The 22,178-nt window shown below is 53.4% G+C and overlaps 1 protein-coding gene and 1 long non-coding RNA gene across 4 annotated transcripts in view; one reads left to right on the top strand and one right to left on the bottom strand.

Moving 5' to 3' along the window:
• Positions 1–22,178, bottom strand: part of LOC104651482 (uncharacterized) — a 32,039-nt gene that overhangs the window by 6,240 nt on the left and 3,621 nt on the right. The window contains exon 2 of the long non-coding RNA XR_012512706.1: positions 413–15,326. This is a non-coding gene — a long non-coding RNA (uncharacterized LOC104651482). The remainder of the gene's footprint in view (positions 1–412; positions 15,327–22,178) is intronic.
• On the top strand, positions 4,477–11,255 carry ZNF205 (zinc finger protein 205). 3 transcript variants are annotated; one of them, XM_074381698.1, is made up of 6 exons: positions 4,477–4,545; positions 6,726–6,873; positions 7,199–7,290; positions 7,736–7,892; positions 9,649–9,762; positions 9,992–11,255. In XM_074381698.1, exons 1-6 carry the CDS (start codon positions 4,489–4,491, stop codon positions 11,059–11,061), a joined length of 1,638 nt encoding a protein of 545 aa, XP_074237799.1. In that variant the 5' UTR covers positions 4,477–4,488; the 3' UTR covers positions 11,062–11,255. The 3 variants fall into 3 exon arrangements, with proteins under 3 accessions (XP_074237799.1, XP_003928498.1, XP_074237798.1); XM_003928449.4 differs by having other exon boundaries at positions 6,726–6,939; positions 7,772–7,892; XM_074381697.1 differs by having other exon boundaries at positions 6,726–6,939.

Here is a 22,178-nt window from a genome sequence, read left to right as displayed (position 1 = left end):
CAGCAGGATGAAGCAGGAGAATTGCTTGAAGCCAGGAGTTTGAGACCAGCCTGGGTGATACATTAAGATCACATCTCTAAAAAATCAAAAACAAACAGAACACTTGGCCAGGTGCAGTGGCTCAGCCAGGTGAGGTGGCTTGCACCTTTGGTCCCAGCTACTCAGCAGGATGAAGCAGGAGAATTGCTTGAAGCCAGGAGTTTGAGACCAGCCTGGGTGATACATTAAGATCACATCTCTAAAAAATCAAAAACAAACAGAACACTCAGCCAGGTGCAGTGGCTCCCAGCACTTTGGGAGGCTGAGGTTGGTGGATTGCTTGAGCCCAAGAGTTTGAAACCAGCCTGGTCAACATGGTGAAACCCTGTCTCTACTAAAAACACAAGAATTAGCTGGCTGCAGTGACACTCACCTATAATCCCAGCTACTCGGGAGGCCGAGGCAGGAAAATTGCTTGAACCTGGGAGGTGGAGGTTGCAGTGAGCCGAGATGGTGCCATTGCACTCCAGCCTGGGTGACAGAATGACACTCTGCCTCGGAAAAACAAAAATGAAAACAAAACCACAAAATCCCAAAAACAGAACATCTGGAAAACACCAGAGACAAACCCCTAGGAGTAATTTTTCTTTCATCAAATTGACAATACCATCAATCAGAATCTTGGAACTCCTATAACATGTTTAACTCCAAAAGCAGAGTTGCAAACTCAAATGCTCAGGGGCCAAGTAGGCATTGTGGCCACCTAGAAAGTGAGCCTCGAAGGTGGGGAAGTTGGGTCCCACATGGGCAAATATTCTGATTTTTTTTTTAAAGAATCAATTTTATAGGCCGGGTGAGGTGGCTCACACCTGTAATCCCAGCACTTTGGGAGGCTGAGGTGGGCGGATCACCTGAGGTCAGGAGTTTGAGACCAGCCCAACCAACATGGAGAAACCCCATCTCTACTAAAAATACAAAATTATCCAGGCGTAGTGGCACATGCCTGTAATCCTAGCTACTTTGGAGGCTGAGGCGGAAGAATTGCTTGAACCCCAGAGGCAGAGGTTACGGTGGGCCGAGATTGAGTCCCAGCCTGGGCAACAAGAGTGAAACTCAGTCTTAAAAAGAAAAAAAAAATCAATTTTATAAGATCTCCCCTCATTTTTAAATGTTAGAAACTAAGTTAAAAAAAAATTTAAGTCCAAGCACAATGGCTCAGGCCTTTAATCCCAGCACTTTGAGAGGCTGAGACCAGTGGATCACCTGAGGTCTGAAGTTCAAGACTAGGCCGGGCGCGGTGGCTCAAGCCTGTAATCCCAGCACTTTGGGAGGCCGAGGCGGGTGGATCACAAGGTCAAGAGATTGAGACCATCCTGGTCAACATAGTGAAACCCCGTCTCTACTAAAAATACAAAACATTAGCTGGGCATGGTGGCACATGCCTGTAATCCCAGCTACTCAGGAAGTTGAGGCAGGAGAATTGCCTGAACCCAGGAGAATTGCCTGAACCCAGGAGGCGGAGGTTGTGGTGAGCCGAGATCGCGCCATTGCACTGCAGCCTGGGTAACAAGAGCGAAACTCCGTCTCAAAAACAAAGGAAGTTCAAGACTAGCCTGGCCAACATGGTGAAACCCCATCTGTACTAAAAATACAAAAATTAGCTGGACATGGTGATGTGCGCCTGTAATCCCAGCTACTCAGGAGGCTGAGGCAGGAGAATCACTTGAACCCAGGAGGGAGAGGTTGCAGTGAGCCAAACTCCCGCCATTGCACATGAGGCTGGGCCACATAGCGAGACTCCATTTCAAGAAAACAAAATTAAACCCTCTGGGCACAACAGCTCAGGCCTGTAATACCAGCACTTTGGGAGGTAGGAGGATCGCTTGAGATCCGGAGTTCAACACCAGCCTGGGCAACAAAGCAAGACCCCTGTCTCTATAAAAACAGTTTAAAAATTAGCCAGGCCGGCCGGGCACGGTGGCTCAAGCCTGTAATCCCAGCACTTTGGGAGGCCGAGGCGGGTGGATCACGAGGTCAAGAGATCGAGACCATCCTGGTCAACATGGTGAAACCCCGTCTCTACTAAAAATACAAAAAAATTAGCTGGGCATGGTGGCACGTGCCTGTAATCCCAGCTACTCAGGAGGCTGAGGCAGGAGAATTGCCTGAACCCAGGAGGCGGAGGTTGCGGTGAGCCGAGATTGCGCCATTGCACTCCAGCCTGGGTAACAAGAGCGAAACTCCGTCTCAAAAAAAAAAAAAAAAAAAAAAAAAATTAGCCAGGCATGGTGGTGTGTGTCTACGGTCCCAGCCACTTGGCAGGCTAAAGTGAAAGAATCACTTGAGCCCCGGAGTTTGAGGGTACAGTGAGCTATGATTGTGCCACTGCACTTCAGCCTGGGCAACAGAGCAAGACCCTATCTTACAAAAAAAAAAAAAAAGGCAAACCCTTGAGGGCCCACACAACACCAGGAGTTGGTATGGGCACAACTGTGTCTGTCTACTGGGTGAAGCTGTGTGTCTCAGGGGATTTTGGTGAGCCAAAGACAGTGGGCATGAGAATGTTTTCTAGAGGAAACTTCCTGGAATGAGAATGTTTTCTAGAGGAAACTTCCTGGAATCTGATTCCAGGACTGGGCCCCTGACCCTTTTCCTGCCACCCAGCCCCCAGGCCTGCCCAGGAGAAATAATTCCTTCCCCCGGAAAGTAAAGCCTAGTCTCTGTCCTCTCCATCTTGGGCCTACTTCTCAGGGTCTAAAGGGAACTGGTGCCTCAGAAGCAGCATCTCCAGCTGCCAGGGGTGTTTGAGAACCCAGGACCCCATCTATCCCCAAGCTGAAGTGAGTCTGGAAAAATCAGATTTACTCACTTCTTTTTTTTTTTTTTTTTGAGATGGAGTCTCATTCTGTCACCCAGGCTGGAGTGCAGTGGTGTGATCTTGGTTCAGTGCAACCCCCGACTCCCAGGTTCAAGTGATTCTCTTGCCTCAGCCTCTCAAGTAGCTGGGATTACAAGCGTGTGCCACCATGCTCAGCTATTTTTTTTTTTTTAAAGTAGAGATGGGGTTTCACCATGTTGCCCAGGATAGTCTCGATCTCTTGACCTCGTGATCTGACTGCCTCAGTCTCCCAAAGTGCTAGGATTACAGGTGTGAGCCTCCGGGTTGGAGGGAGTCCCCAGCCTGTTTCCCAAGTTCACTCTTAGGGAGAGAGTTCTGTGCCAGTCTTGGGGGTACCCAGAAGGCCCTTAACTAGGAGTCCTTAAATGAATTCAGAGTCCCTCAGGAGATAATAACCTTCAGAAACCCCGTGTGCTAACATGAATGGTCCTGCCCTCTCCACCCTGCAAAATGCCCTTCTTTCTACCTGTGAGGATGACTGCAATGCTCTCCTTGAAACTTCAAATAACACCATCTTTCCACGAAATACATCTTCCCATTTTCCCATTTTGGTGGCCCTGCCTTGCTGGCATTACAAACACGTGGTGGGTGAAGCCATCCTCACAAGCCGGCATTGCAGATCTGGGAGTTACCTCTTGGCCAAGAGCAGGTGCAACCCGGGCTCGGGACTCCAGACCCGGAACCCTCAAAACCGGGAACGCTGTAGGGCTGCGGCTGCATGGGGAATGGGATCTGGGAGGGACTTCCTGTTGTCCCTCATCCCAGTCTCCACCCGGCTCCCCCGCCCCGTGCAGGCTGTGGAGACTCCCTTCCCTGGGGAGGGGGCTCCTGCTGCCGCAGGTGCCCTCTCTGCCTCCACCCCGGTGAGAAGGGGGTGTTGGGGAGGGCTCCTGGATCCCGATACCGGCGCAGATGATTAGCATGCAGGAGGGGATGGGGTCAAAGGTGGAAGGCTTCGAGCTGGCAGGAGAGAAGGGGGCCAGGACCAGGTTTAGGAAGGAGAAGGACATTGTCTGCCGAAACTGAGAGCAGGATGGGAATCTCAGGCCCGGAGCAGGTGGTTGCATCTGCAGAGGCGCTACTGAGAGCAGGCAGGTTGATTTCTGAATCTCAAGTAGGGCTGGGAGTCAGGTATGGACACAGGGTGCATGTCCCGAGGCTGGGGATAGCAGGGCCTGGATTCCCCTGGCCCTGGTGGGTGGGGTCCCTCCGGCACCTGTTTCTCAGGATCACTGCAGAACTTTCTGCTCCTGATGACAGGAAATATAAATTCCAATTTAGCCCCGGCTTTCCCTGAGCCGACTGCGCTGAGATGTCAGGCTCTTGCTTCAGCAATAAAGGGGACAGTACAAAATAGCACTCCTTCAAAAACAGGACCCAGAAAACATCACAGAGAGTGGCACCGTTGGATAGGGTCTGAGAGACTTTCTTTTCGATGGGGACCAGGCAGTGCTGCTCCTCATGGGGATTTTCGGGGCTCTTTGGAGGTGACCAGGAAGCGAGGGCTGGTTTCTATCTGCTCTTCCAGGCTCCTGGCCAGAAGCTGGAGGGGGCTTGGCCAAGAAGAGGGAGCAACAACTCAGCTGTTCTTTCTAGTTCTGAAATAGAAAATGTCTGCAGACGGTGGAGGCATCCAGACCACCCAGGACAAGGAGACAGCCCTGGAGGTACGGATGGGGCCGGGTGAGGGAGGCGTGCCATGGGAGAGGCTGGTGAGGAGGAGATTTCCAAGGCAGGGAGTCTGGACCCATGGAAGAGTTAGACTCACTGGGGTGGGGGGGTCAAAGAGAAGGTAGCATGCTGGGTAGTACCCTCTGTCCAGAATTAGCAGGATAACAGTTTTGCTCTCCTGGTGAATTCTGTAGTCAGTGGCCACAGGAGACAGCAGGGGGCTGGTTGGGGGTCCTATTGGTGAAGTTTTCTATCTGAGCAACACTCAGAGCACACAGGGAAACCTGTTCTCCCTCCCTGTGCTTCTCTATCTGGAACCACAACTTCTCATCTCTCTGAGTCTGAGCTCCCAGTCCTTCTTCCTGCCTATACCTGCTGCCTGTATGTGCATGCATGTGTGTTTGAGTGTGTGTGTGTGTGTGTGTGTGTGTTTGTGTGTGTGATTACTATTTGCAGGGGACCTGGGTCTCTGGGCTTGGAGTCGGAGGAGTATGAGTCAGCCACAGGCCAGGGGCCAATCCCCTGGCCTCTGGAACCAGATGTGTCACTATAACATGCAGATCACATACCTGCCATTCCCACCTGCCTCGCAGGGTCATTGAGAGGCTCTAAGGAGATACTAGGCATGAGATGCCATCATCTATGGTTTTCACACCACAGAAGCATAAAGAATTGTTAGCATGGTTAGGTTTCCTGTCTACCATGTGCCCTGAACACCCTGTGCCTGTGAGTGGAGCCCCACAGGTCAGCATTCTCTGCTGGCACTGGCTTCCGTCCGGTGTGCACAGGAAGGGAAGCATGACCAGTGCCAACCTGTGTTTATCCAGGACTTTCCTGAGCCAGCAGCTCCTCCATCATTATCTGTGTGAACCTCATGACTGCTCTGTGCAGGTGAAGAGCAGCTATGTCCCAAAGGCTGCCTGGCTGGGAAGGGGTGTCGCCAGGTCTGGCACCCTGACTCCTGGCCTGAGGTTCTTTCCCTCCAAGACCCAAACATAGATAGGGCATGGAGGAAGGTGTGAGGCCCCAGCAGAAGGCTGGCCAGTCCCTGTGCTGTACATGAGGCCCCACCAGGGCCCTCCCCGACTTTCCTGAAGCTTTGGAGCTCTGTGGGGGCCGTTGTCTCCTCCCAGCTGTGGTGTGTTCGTCTCCCGTGGCTGCTGTCACAAGTTTTCACTCTCTGGGGATCTGAACATAACCAAAATTGGCTGGGTGTGGTGGGTCACGCATGTAATTCCAGCACTTTGGGAGGCTAAGGTGGGCAGATCAGCTGAGGTCAGGAGTTCGAGACCAGCCTGGCCAACATGGTGAAACCCCTCTCCACTAAAATACAAAAATTAGCAGGATATGGTGGTGCATGCCTGTAATCTCAGCTACTCAGGAGGCCGGGGCAGGAGAATCGCTTGAACCCGGGAGGCAGAGGTTGCAGTGAGCCAAGCCGAGATCATACCATTGCACTCCAGCCTGGGGGAACAAAAGCGAGACTTCATCTTAAAAAAAAAAAGAAAGAAAGAAAGAACTAGAATTGACTTAGAATTGACTTCTCACAGTCCTGGAGGCCTGAAGTCCAAAATCTAGGGTCTGCAGGGTCACGCTCCCTTTGGAAGCTCTAGGCTAGGAGGACTGGCCCTTGCTTCTTCCAGCTTCTGGGGACTCCTAGTGTCCTTGGCATGGGCATCCCTCCAGTCTGCTTCCTTCTGTGTCCTCTCCTATTCTTATAAGGACATAAGTCATTAGATTTTAGGCTCACTCTAAATCCAGGATGATTTCATCTCAAGATCTTTAACTGATCTCTGTAAAGACCCTTTTTCCACAATAAGGTCCCATTCTGAGGTTCAGGGAGGACATGGATTCTTAGGGGACATACTCAAACCACTAAGCTTGGTTCCCTCATACACTAATAAACAGCCGTCTACACTGCTGTGGTCAGTGTGAGGCTGAAGCTGAGAAGAGGTAGCTGTCCTCAGCATGTGCTCACCTGCACCGTGGTGGCAGGGTAATGAATATTCCTCCTCTTGCTGCCTGTCCTTACTGGGGTGAGCCGGAGTGGAGGCAACAAGGCCAGTCCTTCAAGCTTCGTCTTGCGTGTGGGTTCAGACCCTGCTGGAACGCCCTGGCAGGCAGCTCTGGGTGTCTCTCCCACTCATCCGGCTCCTGATGGGGCTGTTCCTTCTAGGTTCCAGATAGCGGACATCCTCGTCAGGAAATGCTTTCTGGGCTGGGGGAGGCAGTGCCTCCAGGGGCCACTCAGGAGTCATCCCACATTAAGATGGAGCCAGAGGAGCCACACCCCGAGGCGGCATTGCAGGAGGACGGGGCTCAAGGTGCACGGGGCTGGGCACCCCTAAGTCATGGCTCTAAGGAGAAAGCCCTCTTCTTGCCTGGAGGAGGTAGGAGAGGGATGGGGAAAAGGGGCTTTCCCAGGGAGGCAGCTGTGGGGAGGTCAAGGCTCGGCCCAGGTCCAGGTGGGGCTGAGGGTCTCTATGCCGGCAGGGGATGCGCTTTCCCCATGGCCCCCTGCCCCCGGCAGCCTCAGAGCCATCTGACCCTGTCCTTGGGTTGGGCCAGGGGTGGAGTTTGAGGCAGCTAGGGTAGCAGCAGGTCCAGCAGGATGAGCTCGTCACCCTGAGGACCACTCTCCTCCCACAGCCCTCCCCTCCCCCCGGATCCCAGTGCTTTCCCGAGAGGGGAGGACCAGAGACCGGCAGATGGCCGCGGCGCTCCTCACCGCCTGGTCCCAGGTGAGTGGCCCTTCCCCGGCCCCTGCTTGGTGCTCAGTTCTTCCTGCATCTGCTGGTTCTGCGCAAAGCCGGGACCTCGCTAGCCCCACTTGCAACCAAGCCCGAAGCCTGGGGCTCTTGTTAGTGCTGCTGGAATTGTCCAGGCTTGAGGCCCACAGTCAGGCCTGGCCAAAGCTGGAGGAGAAGCAGCAGGAAGCAGAGACACAGGGGCTTTCATTGGAAGGTGTTGGGAGCCGTCTGAGCTGAGGATGGGGGCTGCATGGACATCCGAGTCTTCACTGTAGTCCCTGAAAATACGTTTGGTCTTTTCTCAACTCCCCAAAAGGCCTCGGGTGACTCACCGCTTCCCCATCAGATGCACGTGGCCTCACTCGAGACAGCGGGTTGGGAGTCTGGGATCTCGCCACACATCTCATGTCATAGTGTCCCTCCACTGTGTCCACAGCGTGTCCTGGAGAGTGGATGTTTCACATTGTTTCAGATGCCAGTGACCTTTGAGGACGTGGCCTTGTACCTCTCCCAGGAGGAGTGGGGACGGCTGGATCATACGCAGCAGAACTTCTATAGGGATGTCCTGCAGAAGAGAAACGGGCTGTCGCTGGGTACGCACTTGCCGAGTCGGGGGCTGCGGTGTCGGGGAGGGGTCCTGCTCGGCCGTCTCCTCTCTACCCTCTTTCCTTCCTCTCCCTCCCATCCTTCTCCTTGTCCCTCGAGACAGCACCGCTCCATGGAAACTTCTCTAACGATGGAAATGTTCTGCGTGTGCTAGGATGGTAGCCACAAGCCCTGTGTGGCCGCTGAGCACTTGAAATGTGGGTACAGCCCTCAAGTTTTTAACTTTAATTGGTTTTAATCAGCTCAAATCAGAGTTTAAATAGCCATGTGTGGCTAGCAGCTACTGTACTGGACGCTGACCCAGGAAGTCCGCTTTTCCTCAGTTCATCTGCACGGCTCACTCCTGTAGCTCCAGCTTCCTTTCCAAGCCCCAACTTCAGAGGTGTCTGAGCAGCAAGCTCAGCTTCGGGGCCTGGGGGCTGCCTTCCCTGGAGGGAAATGACATGAGCTGAACTCCCCAGGCCCTGCAGACCCTGAGGTGTCCCAACTGCTTTGAGGAGCAGGTGCTTGTCTCCGAGGGGCTTTGGTTCCCTTCGTTTCTTGGATGGTAAGTATTTGAGTCGCAGAGCTTTTTTTTTTTTGAGACAGAGCCTTGCTCTGTCACCCAGGCTAGAGTGGAGTGGTGCCATCACAACTCATGCAGCCTCAACGTTCTAGGTTCAAGTGATCCTCCTACGTCAGCCTCCTGAGAAGCCAGCACTACAGGCACCATCATGCCCAGCTACTAATTTTTTTCTTTTTCTTTTTCTTTTTGGTAGAAATGGGATCTCACTACGTTGCTCAGGTTGGTCTTGAGCTCCTGGGCTCAAGCCATCCTCCTGCTTTGAGCTCCCATAGTGTTGAGATTATAGGTGTGAGCCACTGTGCCCAGCCATCCCAGAGCTTTTGACTCCTCAGTTCCAGATTCTAGTTTTCATATGGAAAAATCAGCGTTCAGTCATTCATTAATTCATTCATTTATTCATTCATTCAGTTGATACCCAGCTATTGCACACTTGCTAATCCAGGCAGAATCCAGGACTCAGCAGTTCCAGCTGGTGGCATCATGGTGGTCCCAAGGCCCTGCTGGCTGGCACCAGGAACAGTCACCCCTTTAATTAGCTCAGGCTGCACACCACTGCTCTTATGGTTCCCTGGGGCCTGGGCCAGCAAGCCCAGGCAAGCCCTGGGGAATCAGAAGGAAGTCAGCACCCATTTCAGCCCCATGGCAGGCCTCACAGACTCCCCAAGCCACCTGGTTGGTCTAACACATTCCTTTCCTCCCACTGGTGGTGGAAACCAGGGCCTCTCTGCTCTCTTACTGAGTTGGCCAAAACTCCCAGGGCCACTCACCTCCAAGACTCAACAAATGGGATGACCTCTTAGTGGTTGGCAACCCTTGCCCTCTTTGTTCTAAGTTCTCCCGCTTGGAGAGCCACTACCCGCCTCCCGCTGTGGGTGTAGGTGTGGGCTACTAGTCCAGTGGGTCATGATGTGGGGTGTTGCCCACTCCTCTCCCTTAAATGCTGTTGCTTGTTCAGGGAAAGAGGAGACAGGCCTAGTCAGCTCTGAGGAGAGCAGCTTTGGCAGCCCCCAGCCAGGGGGCGGACCCCTAACCCCAGGGATTTCTTGAAGCTGCTTTATTTTACTCCATGTTTCCAGAGCCTCACCCCCCCACTTTGGCCCCATCAATTTTGGGGGATGATGTCTGCCACTGGGCAGCACCAGCAGGCCTGTGACAGCCTGGCATCTCTTTCTGGGCAGGCTTTCCCTTCAGCAGGCCTTTCTGGGCCCCCCAAGTACAGGGCAAGGGCGAGGCCTCAGGCTCCAGCCGCCAGGCAGGAGATGAAAAGGAGGATTGCAGAGGCGAGTGCACAGGTGAGGGATGCGGGCGCGCCTTTGTCTAGGTGAGTGGGGTCCAGACGCGGGTCTTCTGGCTTTTGTCTGTGGGAGCGGGGCAGGGCCGCCAGACCCCCTCCTCTGTAGAGGGCAGCCCTTGTACTTTCTGATCTCCCAGAATCCAGCCCCTACCCTCAACTCTGCCTTCTCCACCACTGGGGCCCTTAGGGAAGCTTGTCCCTCGCTGGAAACGACTTTCTTTTTCCAGGACCCATCCAGGAGGGGCAGGTGGTGCCGACCCCACCCGTGGCAGCCCTTGGAGATGTGAAGCCCTTCAGAATCAGGGCAGGGAAAGTCCAGGGGGCCGTCCCGCAGTGTGCACAAGAAGCAGCCTGTGGCCGGAGCTCAGGGCTGGCCAGAGACGCCGGGCAGCCGGGGGATCCAGACAGCACCCCGGGTGCAGCCCCGCCCGACCCCAGTCCCCCGGAGGCTCAGGAGGGCCGTGTCCCAGGGAAGCCCATCGAGGAGGAGAAGGGCACCCCGGAGAGCGGCGAGGAGGGCTTGGCCCCCGACGGCGAGGCGGGCAGGAAGAGCTACCAATGCGAGCAGTGCGGCAAAGGCTTCAGCTGGCACTCGCACCTGGTGACGCACCGGCGCACGCACACGGGCGAGAAGCCCTACGCCTGCACGGACTGTGGCAAGCGCTTTGGCCGCAGCTCGCACCTCATCCAGCACCAGATCATCCACACGGGCGAGAAGCCCTACACCTGCCCTGCCTGCCGGAAGAGCTTCAGCCACCACTCCACGCTGATCCAGCACCAGCGCATCCACACCGGTGAGAAGCCCTACGTGTGCGACCGCTGCGCCAAGCGCTTCACCCGCCGCTCAGACCTGGTCACCCACCAGGGAACCCACACGGGCGCCAAGCCGCACAAGTGCCCCATCTGCGGCAAGTGCTTCACGCAGAGCTCGGCGTTGGTCACCCACCAGCGCACGCACACCGGGGTCAAGCCCTATCCGTGCCCCGAGTGCGGCAAGTGCTTCAGCCAGCGCTCCAACCTCATCGCGCACAACCGCACGCACACGGGCGAGAAACCCTACCACTGCCTCGACTGTGGCAAGAGCTTCAGCCACAGCTCGCACCTCACCGCGCACCAGCGTACCCACCGCGGCGTGCGGCCCTACGCCTGCCCGCTGTGTGGCAAGAGCTTCAGCCGGCGCTCCAACTTGCACCGGCACGAGAAGATCCACACCACCGGGCCCAAGGCCCTGGCCATGCTGATGCTGGGGGCTGCGGCGGCGGGGGCTCTGGCTGCGCCCCCACCCGCTCCCACCTAGGAGGCCAGGAGAGGGGGACCGGGGCGCCCGGGGCCACTGGGACAGCCCCACTGGAGTCAAGGCCCCGAGGGAGGAGAGAGGGGTGCGGGAAGGGAGCTGGGGCGGTGAGGGCATGGGGTGGGGCATGGCGATGTGGGAGGGGCGAGGGTGAGAAAGGGCAGGCACTCTGGCTGCGAAATTAAAGGCCTTGGACTTGAAGCTCCTGCCTACAGCTCTGTCACCTGAGGCCTTAGCATTGATCCCCCCAGCATGGGGGAGCTCCTGGGGCAATCCCTTGTCCTCAGTGAGGCAACCCCCCGATGTCTCATTGGCTTGAGCGTCCTCTCCTCCCCAGCCTCCACCCCTGGGTTGGGGTCCCTTTTGTCCAAGGCCCATTCCAGAGTCTTGCACACATTGGCAAGCCAAGACTTCAGAGAGGTTTTCAAGGACAGCCAGCCACTCCTGGACCTGGGGACCTCTTGCCAGGCTGTCTGCTGCTGTGCCACTTGTTCCGAGAGCACTGCTCACTGAACCCGCACTCCCCCTCGGCTCTTCTCTTTGGAAGCCAGGAGCAGACAAGCTGGTCTGGAAACTCCTGCCTGCCCCATCTCCCACCCAGGCACCGGTGGCTGTGTTTTGTGACGCGTCTTTTCTGTCTGCTCCCACAATGGCCTGCTTGTGGTCCAGTGAGGGCTCCTCACTCACCAGGGGCCACTTTCCTTCTTGGCCCATGCTGCAGCTGCTGCCACCTGCCTCTGCTTTGTCTCACCTCCTTGGCCTCTTGGTTTATGTCCTTTATAATTTGCCCTACTCACGTCTGCCTGGCTCTGATTTATGCCTGGTCTTCCCCTGTTTTTTTGCTTTGTTTTTTGTTTTTGTTTTTGAGATGGAGTCTCACTCTGTCACCCAGGCTAGAGTGCAGTGTGGCACAATCTTGGCTTACTGCAACCTCCGCCTCCTGGGTCCCAGAGATATTCCTGCCTCAGTCTCCTGGGTAGCTGGGACTACGGGCATGTGCCACCATGCTCGGCTAATTTTTTGTATTTTTTGTAGAGAGGGGGTTTCACCATGTTGGCCCAGCTGGTATCAAACTCCTGATCTCAGGTGATCTGCCTGCTTCAGTCTCCCAAAGTACTGGGATTATAGGTGTGAGCCCCTCGCCAGGCTTCTTCCCCTGGTTTTAACCTCTGCAGCTCCCAACTCCCATTATCTGCTTTTTCCCCTGGGTGGGGATGAGCTCAGCCTGGCTGTCATCCCATATCTGTGGCCCAGCTCCTGAGATAACTTTCAGCTCTGACACCAACTGATCATGAGGATGTCTGCACCAGGGGGGCCATAGAGGCCGCACCTGTCTCTGTGGATTAGGGGGCCACCAGGGTGGCCACAGCCCTGGTTGGCTCCCAGCTCCAAACAAAAAGGGTGACTTGCCTAGGATGGTGGGCTGAGGAGAGTAATCATAGCTGCCAGTTGTTAAGCAGCTGCTCTTCCAGGCATGGGGCCAAGGACTGTAGACTCAGCACCCCAGCTCTCCACAGCAATGTGAGTGGGTATTGCTAGCTGAAGTTTTTCCTTTCCTTTTTTATTTATTTATTTATTTATTTTTTGAGACAGAGTCTCGCTCTGTCACCCAGGCTGGAGTGTAGTGTGTAGTGGCACGATCTCAGCTCACTGCAACCTCTGCCTCCCACATTCAAGCAATTCTCCTGCCTCAGCCTCCCAAGTAGCTGGGATTACAGGCATGTGCCACCATGCCTGGCTAATTTTTTTGTATTTTTAGTAGAGACAGGGTTTCTCCATGTTGGTCAGGCTAGTCTTGAACTCCCAACCTCGGGTGATGTGCCCGCCTTAGCCTCCCAAAGTGCTGGGATTATAGGTGCGAGCCACCACACCTGGCTGTTTTGTCTTTTTAAAAATAGAGATGGGGTCTTGCTATGTTGCTCAGGCTGGCCTTGGACTCCTGAGCTCAAGCGATCCACTCACCTGAGCTTCCCAAGTAGCTGGGACTACTGGTGTGCACCACTAAGCCCCATGCAGGGCTATCTAAAAGGAGGAGGACAAAGCTGGGCACAGCGGCTCACACTTGTGAGCCCAGCACTTTGAGAGGCCAAGGCCGGTGGATCACTTAAGGCCAGGAGTTGAGCCTGGCCAACATGGTGAAAGCGTCTACTAAAAATACAAAAATTAGCTAGGCATGGTGGCAGGCACCTGTAGTTCCGGCTACTTGGGAGGCTGAGGTAGAATCACTTGAAGCCAGGAAGCGGAGATGGCAGTGAGCTGAGATCTTGCCACTGCACTCAGCCTGGGTGACAGAGTGAGACTCTGTCTCAAAAAAAAAAAAAAAAAAAAAAAAAAAAGACAATAGACTTGACCTTCATGAATGTTAGACTCAGCGAGATAGGGGTAGGGGGGTGTAATCAACTGGAAACCAGGGAGCTGCTTGCTAGTGGAAGCCAGGAAGGATTTGGTGTTCAGGTGGTCTCTAGAATCTAGGCTAAGGATGCTGGCAGGATTGGTTGAATTAAATGATTATTTATCGGGCCAGGAAAAAAAAAAAAAAAAAGCTGTTTCCTCCCTTCAGCTTGTCTTCATGGCTCCAGTCACTCAGACAGAAATAGGATTGCTCTGCTTGGCTCAGGGTGAGGGGTGAAGGGAGACTCATCCTGTTGAAACGTTTCCCCTTTGGTGGGAGAGTGCAGGGGCACGGGTTCCAAGGGTCCCTTGGAGGGCGCCTGCAGACTGCCACTTCCTAGGGCTGGGTCTGCTTCGCCCTCTAGGGATCCCTCCAGAGGCCCCATTACTCTTGCCCATAGATCTGGCAAGAGTATCTTAAGAGTGGAACTTGGCCGTGCGCGGTGGCTCAAGCCTGTAATCCCAGCACTTTGGGAGGCCGAGGCGGGTGGATCACAAGGTCAAGAGATCGAGACCATCCTGATCAACATGGTGAAACCCCGTCTCTACTAAAAATACTAAAAATTAGCTGGGCATGGTGGCACGTGCCTGTAATCCCAGCTACTCAGGAGGCTGAGGCAGAAGAATTGCCTGAACCCAGGAGGCGGAGGTTGCGGTGAGCCGAGATCGCGCCATTGCACTCCAGCCTGGGGAACAAGAGCGAAACTCCGTCTCAAAAAAAAAAAAAAAAAAAAGTGGAACCTGGCAGTTGGGAAATATTCGACAATCGCAAATAAGACATGCGGGAGTACGGGCTGTGCCACGGAAGGGCCTGGAACGCCAGGCTTATGGGTTCTCATAGCTTGGTGGGTGATGGGCGTCACTGATGGGAGGCTGGAGGGAAGAAGCCACTGAACGGTCTTGGTGTCTCCCAGGGTAGAGGGTGGGCAGGTTCAGCCATTTCCCTGACTTCCTTGGGGCTTCTCGGCCACTGGAAAACCCCACCAGCTCATCACTGACGCTGTTTCGGGAGCACGGTGAGGGCGGAGGCGGAGAGGCAGGTTTCCATCCTGGCTTCCCACCTGCTTCCCTGCGGCCGCAGGTCCCTGCTACAGGCGCAACGGATCGGCTGGCGGCTCTACCCCCCTGAGCCGGGGCCGTCGGCCTCAGCGCAGTCCTAGCCTAGGACAGCGACTCCCAGCTCCCGGGCCCGGTCCGGCGGTGAGGCCGGGAGTCCGCGGGGTCCCAGGGCCCAACCTTCCGCCCCGCTGCCCCATCGCCCGCCAGACTATCCTGAGGCCACGCCCCCCGCTCTGCCCTCAGCCAATCAACAACGGGGCGGGGAGAAAAGCGGCTCTAGCAAAACCAGCCAATCACGGCTGACGTTTGTTCCCGGTGCGGCCCTCCCCTTGCCACGCCCCAAGACGCATGGTAGCCTCGGCAACTACTCCAGGTTCCAGGGTTTGAAACGTTCCCTCTTACCTTTAACAGGGCGTTCGTTACCGAAGGAAGCCAAGACCAAAGGGCTGGACTCCGTTTTGCTGCAGGCCTCAGTCCTCACAGCCCGCCCCGCTCTGCCCCGCCACTGACTTCCTGGGTCTATCACCGAGATGCCGAGCCTCCTGCAGTCCTAGAGAGGACATGGCTCAGGGCCAGGACCACTTCTGGCTTTGGGCGGCCACTTCCGTCTCCGATGACTGCCCGCCAATTAGCTGCACTGGTTCCTGCACCAGGGCTGAGTGGCTTCGCAGCACCTGCTGCGGCGCTGGAGCTTCTTCCCGGCTCCCAAACAGTGGCTGACTGTGCTGCCAGCTGTCGTGCGGCCACGGCCGGCGGAGAGCGCGGGGGAGCAGAGAAAACGCGCGGGCTGTGCGAGGCGGCTCGCGGCTCTGGGATGCCTAAGGGGCAGAGAGCGGCAAACGTTAGGCCTGGCCGGGCGCGGTGGCTCACGCCTGTTAATTCCAGCACTTTTGGAGGCCGAGGCGGGTGGATCACGAGGTTCAGTTCGAGACCAACCAAGCTAACATAGTGAAACCCCGTCTCTACTAAGAATACAAAAATTAGCCGGCCGTGGTGGCGCGCGTCTGTAATCCCAGCTACGCGGGAGGCTGAGGCACGAGAATCGCTTGAACGTGGGAGGCAGAGATTGCAGTGAGCCGAGTTCGCGCCACCGCACTCCAGCCTGGGCAACAGAGCAAGACTCTGTCTCGAAAAAGAAAAGGGCCGAGCGCGGTGGCTCAAGCCTGTAATCCTAGCACTTTGGGAGGCCGAGGAAGGTGGATCACCTGAGGTCAGGAGTTCAAGACCAGCCTGGCCATCATAGTGAAACCCCAACCTAGAAAAAAAAAAAAAAAAAAAAAAAGACAACAAAACAGTAGGGGCATTGCTCCATTCCTTACATATTCATCTTTCTTTTCTTTCTCCTTTTTTTTGGGGGGGGCGGGGTAGGTGACAGTTTGTTCTTGTTGCCCAGGCTGAAGTGCAATGGCGCTATTGGCTCCCCGCAACCTCCGCCACCCAGGTTCAAACGCTTCTCCTGCCTCAGCCTCCCGAGTAGCTGGGATTACAGGCATGCGCCACCACACCCGGCTAATTACTCCCGACCTCAGGTGATCTGCTCGCCTCGGTCTCCCAAAGTGCTGGGATTACAGGTGTGAGGCATTGTGCCTGGCCAATTTTTATATTTTTAATGGGGTTTCACCACCCTCAGGTGAGGCTGGTCTTGAACTCCTGACCTCAAGTGATCCATACGTCTCAGTCTCCCAAAGTGCTGGGATTATGGGGGTGAGCCACCGTGCCCGGCCTCACTGGTTCATTTTTAAAATACGAAATGAATGCCTGCTAATTTAGCAAAGGTCCTTTACTAAATGTTGAGTCCTAACTGATGAAAATTCCAGACAAGACCCTTGCCCTGACGGGGTTCCAGTGTAGTGGGGTAGACTGACAGACACATACATGGCACACACTTTAACTTCAAGTAGTGACAGATGCCAGAAGGAAATGAACTAGGTGAAGCAGCAGAGGAGGTCAGAGCTTCGTTGTCGGGGAAGCCCCTTCCAAGGAGGGGACATTTAAGCAGTGACTTGAAGGGTGAGAAGGCAATTTACAAGGATCTGGAGTAAAAACCTTTTTTTTTTTTTTTTGAGACGGAGTTTCGCTCTTGTTACCCAGGCTGGAGTGCAATGGCGCGACCTCGGCTCACTGCGACCTCCGCCTCCTGGGTTCAGGCAATTCTCCTGCCTCAGCCTCCTGAGTAGCTGGGATTACAGGCACGCGCCACCATGCCCAGCTAATGTTTTGTATTTTTAGTAGAGACGAGGTTTCACCGTGTTGACCAGGATGGTCTTTTTTTTTTTTTTTTTTGAGACGGAGTTTCGCTCTTGTTACCCAGGCTGGAGTGCAATGGCGCGATCTCGGCTCACCACAACCCCCGCCTCCTGGGTTCAGGCAATTCTCCTGCCTCAGCCTCCTGAGTGGCTGGGATTACAGGCACGCGCCACCATGCCCAGCTATTTTTTTGTATTTTTAGTAGAGACGGGGTTTCACCATGTTGACCAGGATGGTCTCGATCTCTTGACCTCGTGATCCACCCGCCTCGGCCTCCCAAAGTGCTGGGATTACAGGCTTGAGCCATCACGCCCGGCCGTAAAAACCTTTCAAGCAAAGGGAACAGGATAAACATGAGAAGACTCGTGCCCAGAAGCTGAAATGACCCCCTCAAACCCCACTCCCCCATATGGAAGGGAGGGGAGCCAGGCGATAAGGCTGGAGAGATGAGACGTGTCAGGGGCTGTGGCTCGAGGCTTCTCCCCAGTGTCTTGTCAAGCGTGGAGAATGGGGTGAAGACAGTCCAGCCCTCCTCACTGCACACTTCTCTGGCAGCCTGAGATATGGGGTCAGGTGGGCTTCCTGCCTGGGGTAGAGGCAGCACCCAATGAATGGCCTACACCTCAGTAACTTAAGACAGTGATTCTCAACTAAGAAAGCCCCAGGCAGTCATGAAGATGAACACAGATCTCACAGAGCAACCAGAGAGCTTTTCAAGGAATCAGGTGATCCTGTCATTAATGCCTTTCTCAGAGACTTAGTGAAGCCAATGTCTCCTGGTAAAGATACCTGGGGATAGGGTGGGTACACGGGTCACACATAAGGTCACTCAACATTTCCATCTTCCTAAGGAGAAGGAGCCTTTGGATTCCTTCTTTCCTATCATGCACTTCAGGCATCTCAGTCTTGTTAACTGAAGGCCACCACTGAGTCCAAATTTCACCCAACCAATGGAGTAAACTGCTAAAAAGCCACCAACAGCCACACGTGAACATTAAATTTGAAGTTTACTAAATGCACCTATATTCTCTTTTTTTTTTTTTTTTTTTTTGGACAGAGTCTTTGTCACCCAGGTTGAAGTGCAGTGGCATGATCACAGCTCACTGCAGTGTTGACCTCTCAGGCTCAAGCGATCATCCCACCTCATCCTTCTGATTAGCTAGGACTGTAGGCACCCACCACCACACCCTGATAATTTTTGTATTTTATGTTTCAGCTATGTTGCCCAAACTGATAACAGACTTCTGGGCTCAAGCAATGATCCCCCTGCCTCGGCCTCTCAAAGTGCTGGGACTACAGGTGTGAGCCACTGTTCCCAGCCTCATCTCATCTCTTACATTCTGTCACTTTGGTATGCTGTTCTAGACTCTACTCTTGGACCTGTCCCTTGGGTTTCTGCGAGTATATATTAGCAAAGTCTGAATAAGTGTATAAGCTAAGTCATAATGTGTGTCTTTCCTTTCTCTGCCTCTCTCTCTGTCTCTCTTTCTCTCTGTTTTAGAGATGGAGTCTTGCTCTGTCACCTAGGCTGGAAGTGCAATGGTGCCATCTTGACTTACCGAAACCTCCACCTCCCAGGTTCAAGTGACTCAGCCTCTCGAGTAACCGGGATTACAGGCACCTGCACCTGGCCAGGATCACCTTTTTTTTTTTTTTTTGAGACGGAGTTTCGCTCTTGTTACCCAGGCTGGAGTGCAATGGCACGATCTCGGCTCACCGCAACCTCTGCCTCCTGGGTTCAAGCAATTCTCCTGCCTCAGCCTCCTGAGTAGCTGGGATTACAGGCACGTGCCACCATGCCCAGCTAATTTTTTGTATTTTTAGTAGAGACGGGGTTTCACCATGTTGACCAGGATGGTCTCGATCTCTCGACCTTGTGATCCACCCGCCTTGGCCTCCCAAAGTGCTGGGATTACAGGTTTGAGCCACCGTGCCCGGCAGGATCACCTTCTTTACCAATCAGCACAGTAACTTTCACATGAGAGATTTGTTGGGACTGTAAATTTAGCTGTCATTATTATTCAGTAATTCTACAGTTAAGTGTTGTGTTTGATTTTCAGTGATATTATTGTGGCTATAAGAAATAAGAGCTTGTAATCCCAGCACTTTGGGAGGCCGAGGCGGGTGGATCACGAGGTCAAGAGATCGAGACCATCCTGGTCAACATGGTGAAACCCCGTCTCTACTAAAAAAAATACAAAAAATTAGCTGGGCATGGTGGCACGTGCCTGTAATCCCAGCTACTCAGGAGGCTGAGGCAGGAGAATTGCCTGAACCCAGGAGGCGGAGGTTGCAGTGAGCCGAGATCGCGCCATTGCACTCCAGCCTGGGTAACAAGAGTGAAACTCTGTCTCAAAAAAAAGAAATAAGAGCTGTGCCAGGCAGGGTGGCTCACACCTGTCATCCCAGCACTTTGGGGAGTGTGGGTAATCCCCCATCTAGGCACCGAGGATGGAAAGTTAAGCAGAATCCTGGCACAATTAGTGCCTGAAGAATATCTGAGTTTATAGTGTTACTACTCAGTTATTTCCTTTTATATAATCCTTTATATATAATCATATATTAGTTTATAGGACAAGTGCCTGAAGAATATCTTACTACTCAGTTATTTCCATATATATATATATATATATATATATCTTAGTTCATAATCAGAGGAATGCCTAGAGTAGACACAGTACGGAGCATGAATTAAGGAATAAGCAGCTTATAGTTGGAGGAATGTCTGGAGCAGACACGGTGCAGAGCATGATTTAAGGAAAAACAGTTATACCAGGACAAGAACCCATGGCCCAGGCGGCAGCGTTCAGTATCGTAAAGATACCCGCTGTATGGAAGGCCTGGGGCGAGAGCCACTCCTCCTGATAAAGGAGTTGTAAGACCTTGCTCCAGTTCTTGTGAAACGCTGTCCTCAGACCGGCAATCCACCTTGGTGACCATGAACTTTATCAGCTCTTGTTACTGTGCTGGCTCAAAAGCATCCTCTCATAGAACTCATTGGAAGCTGCCAGCAGATGGCGGTAAACCCTGCCAGCTCTTTCCCTACTGTGTGACTCAGAGCAACCTTCTATAGATACCCTTATCAAGTAGCATGCCCATAGATAATATATATTGTGCACTGCACTCTCTTCACTGCACACGGCTCACCTCCATGCCTCTGTAACTTAATGGGGGTGGACCCCTCACTGTGCATGGCCCAACTTCATGCCTCAGTGACCTAATGGGGGTGGACCCCTTGTTTATTGCTCACAACCCTATCACTATCCTAAAGATGACTTCACTCATTACCCTGCCCCCTAACCTATACCCAATAAATACAGACGCTTCTGGACATTTGGGGCCTCGCCTGTCTCTGCTTATAAGTGGCGTGGCCCCACTGAGCCCAGCTGTGCTTTCTTTGTACTTCGGTGTCCTGTCTCTTTATGTCTTGAATCCTGCACCTCAGCACAGAGATAGGGGACACGCCACAACCCCGTAGGGCTGTCACCCTACAGGGAGGCTGAGGCAGGTGGATCATGAGGTCAGGAGATTGAAACCATCCTGGCTAACATGGTGAAACCCCATCTCTACTAAACATAAAAAAATTAGCCAGGCATGGTAGCACAGGAGCAGGAGAATCGCTTGAACCCAGAGGGTGGAAGTTGCAGTGAGCCACTGTACTCCAGCCTGGGTGACAGAGCGAGACTTCATCTCAAAAAAGAAAGAAGAAGAAGAAGAAGAAAGAAGAAAGAAGAAGAAGGAGGAGGAGGAGGAGGGAGGAAGGAGGAGGGAGGAGGGAGGAGGGAGGAAGGAGGAGGGAGGAGGAGGAGGAGGAAAGAAGAAGAAGAGGAGGAGGAGGAGAAGGAAGAGGAGGAAGAGGAGGAGGGGGGAGGAGGGGGGAGGAGGGGGGGGAGGAGGAGGAGGAGGAGGAGGAGGAGGAGGAGGAGGAGGAGGAGGAGGAGGAGGGCTGCTTCTAAGCTATCACAGAGGTTCTCAGGTTCTCTGACCATGACTTGAACTGAACTAAGGGAGCTGGGCTTGTCATTTTCCCACTGTAAATGCTCAAGTGCACTAAAAATAATGTATCCCACGCCGTTACACATCTGTGGACACACAATGATCAAGTGCAGCAGTCACGTGTTCCCACCAGGTGCACGCTTTCGTTGGCTCTTCATAATCAACTGCAGGTGGCTGCTTGCTTGAACTCTTACTGCCTGCCGTGGATAACGAGCATCCTGTGATGGCTAATTTTACGTGTAAACTTGACTGGGCCAAGGCATGCCCAGACAGCTGGTTAAACATTATTTCTGAGTGTGTCTGTGAGGCTTTCTCAAGAAGAGGTTAACGTTTGAATTGGCCGAGTAAAGCAGACAGCCCTCAACATGGGTGGGCATCATCCATCCAGTACGGAATTAAATGGAACGTCAAGGCAAAGGCAGGCTGAATTCTCTCTGTGCCTGAGTACTTGAGACCTGGGTCACTGATCTCCTAGTCTTGTGCTCCTGATTCTCAGGCCTTCAGTCTTGAATTGGACTCTACACCATTGGCTCTTTGGCACTCAGGCCTTAAAACTACAATACTGTTAGGAGGCCAAGGCAGGTGGATAGCTTGAGCCCAGGAGTTTGAGACCAGCCTAGGCACTATAGAGAGATGCTGTCTCTATAGAAAAACAAACAAAAAAAAAAAAAAAAAAAAAAAAAAAAAAAAAAAAAGAAAGAAAAGAAAATAAAGAAAAAGTTAGCTGGGTGTGGTGGTGTGCACCTGTAGTCCCAGCTGCTCAGGAGGCTGAGGTGGGAAGATTGCTTGATGTGGGGAAGGCGAGGCTGCAGTGAACTGTGATTTTGTTTCACTGCAGTCCAGCCTGGGCAACAGAGGGAGACCCTGTCTGAAAAAAACCTACAGCACTGGCCTTCTTGGGTCTCCAGCTTGCAGATTGCATATTGTGGGGCTTCTCAACTGCAATAATCATGTGAAACAATACCTTAGTATATATAGATAAAGCCATATATATATATATACATCTTTATGTAGATATATTAGCCAGGCACATAGTGGCACGTGCCTATAATTCCAATTAGGAGGCTGAGGCAGGAGAATATGTGTATACACACACACACACACACAGACACACACACAGACAGCTCTCTCTTGGCCAGGTATGGTGGTTCACGCCAGTAAACCTAGCACTTTGGGAGGCCGAGGTGGGTGGATCACCTGAGGCCAGGAGGTTGAGACCAGCCTGGCTAACATAGTGAAAACCTGTTTCTACTAAAAATTATCTGGGTGTGGTGGTGCGTGTCTGTAATCCCAGCTACTTGAGAGGATGAGGCAGGAGAATCACTTAAACCCAGGAGGCAAAGGTTGCAGTGAGCTGAGATCACGCCATTGCATTCCAATTTGGACAACAAGAGTAAAACTTTGTCTCAAAGAAAGAAAAAATAGCT

Source organism: Saimiri boliviensis, chromosome 12, assembly GCF_048565385.1.
Source record: "Saimiri boliviensis isolate mSaiBol1 chromosome 12, mSaiBol1.pri, whole genome shotgun sequence".
Classification (NCBI taxonomy): domain Eukaryota; kingdom Metazoa; phylum Chordata; class Mammalia; order Primates; family Cebidae; genus Saimiri; species Saimiri boliviensis.
Note: the sequence above shows the minus strand (reverse complement) of the source record. Positions and strands in the feature narration are given on the sequence as shown.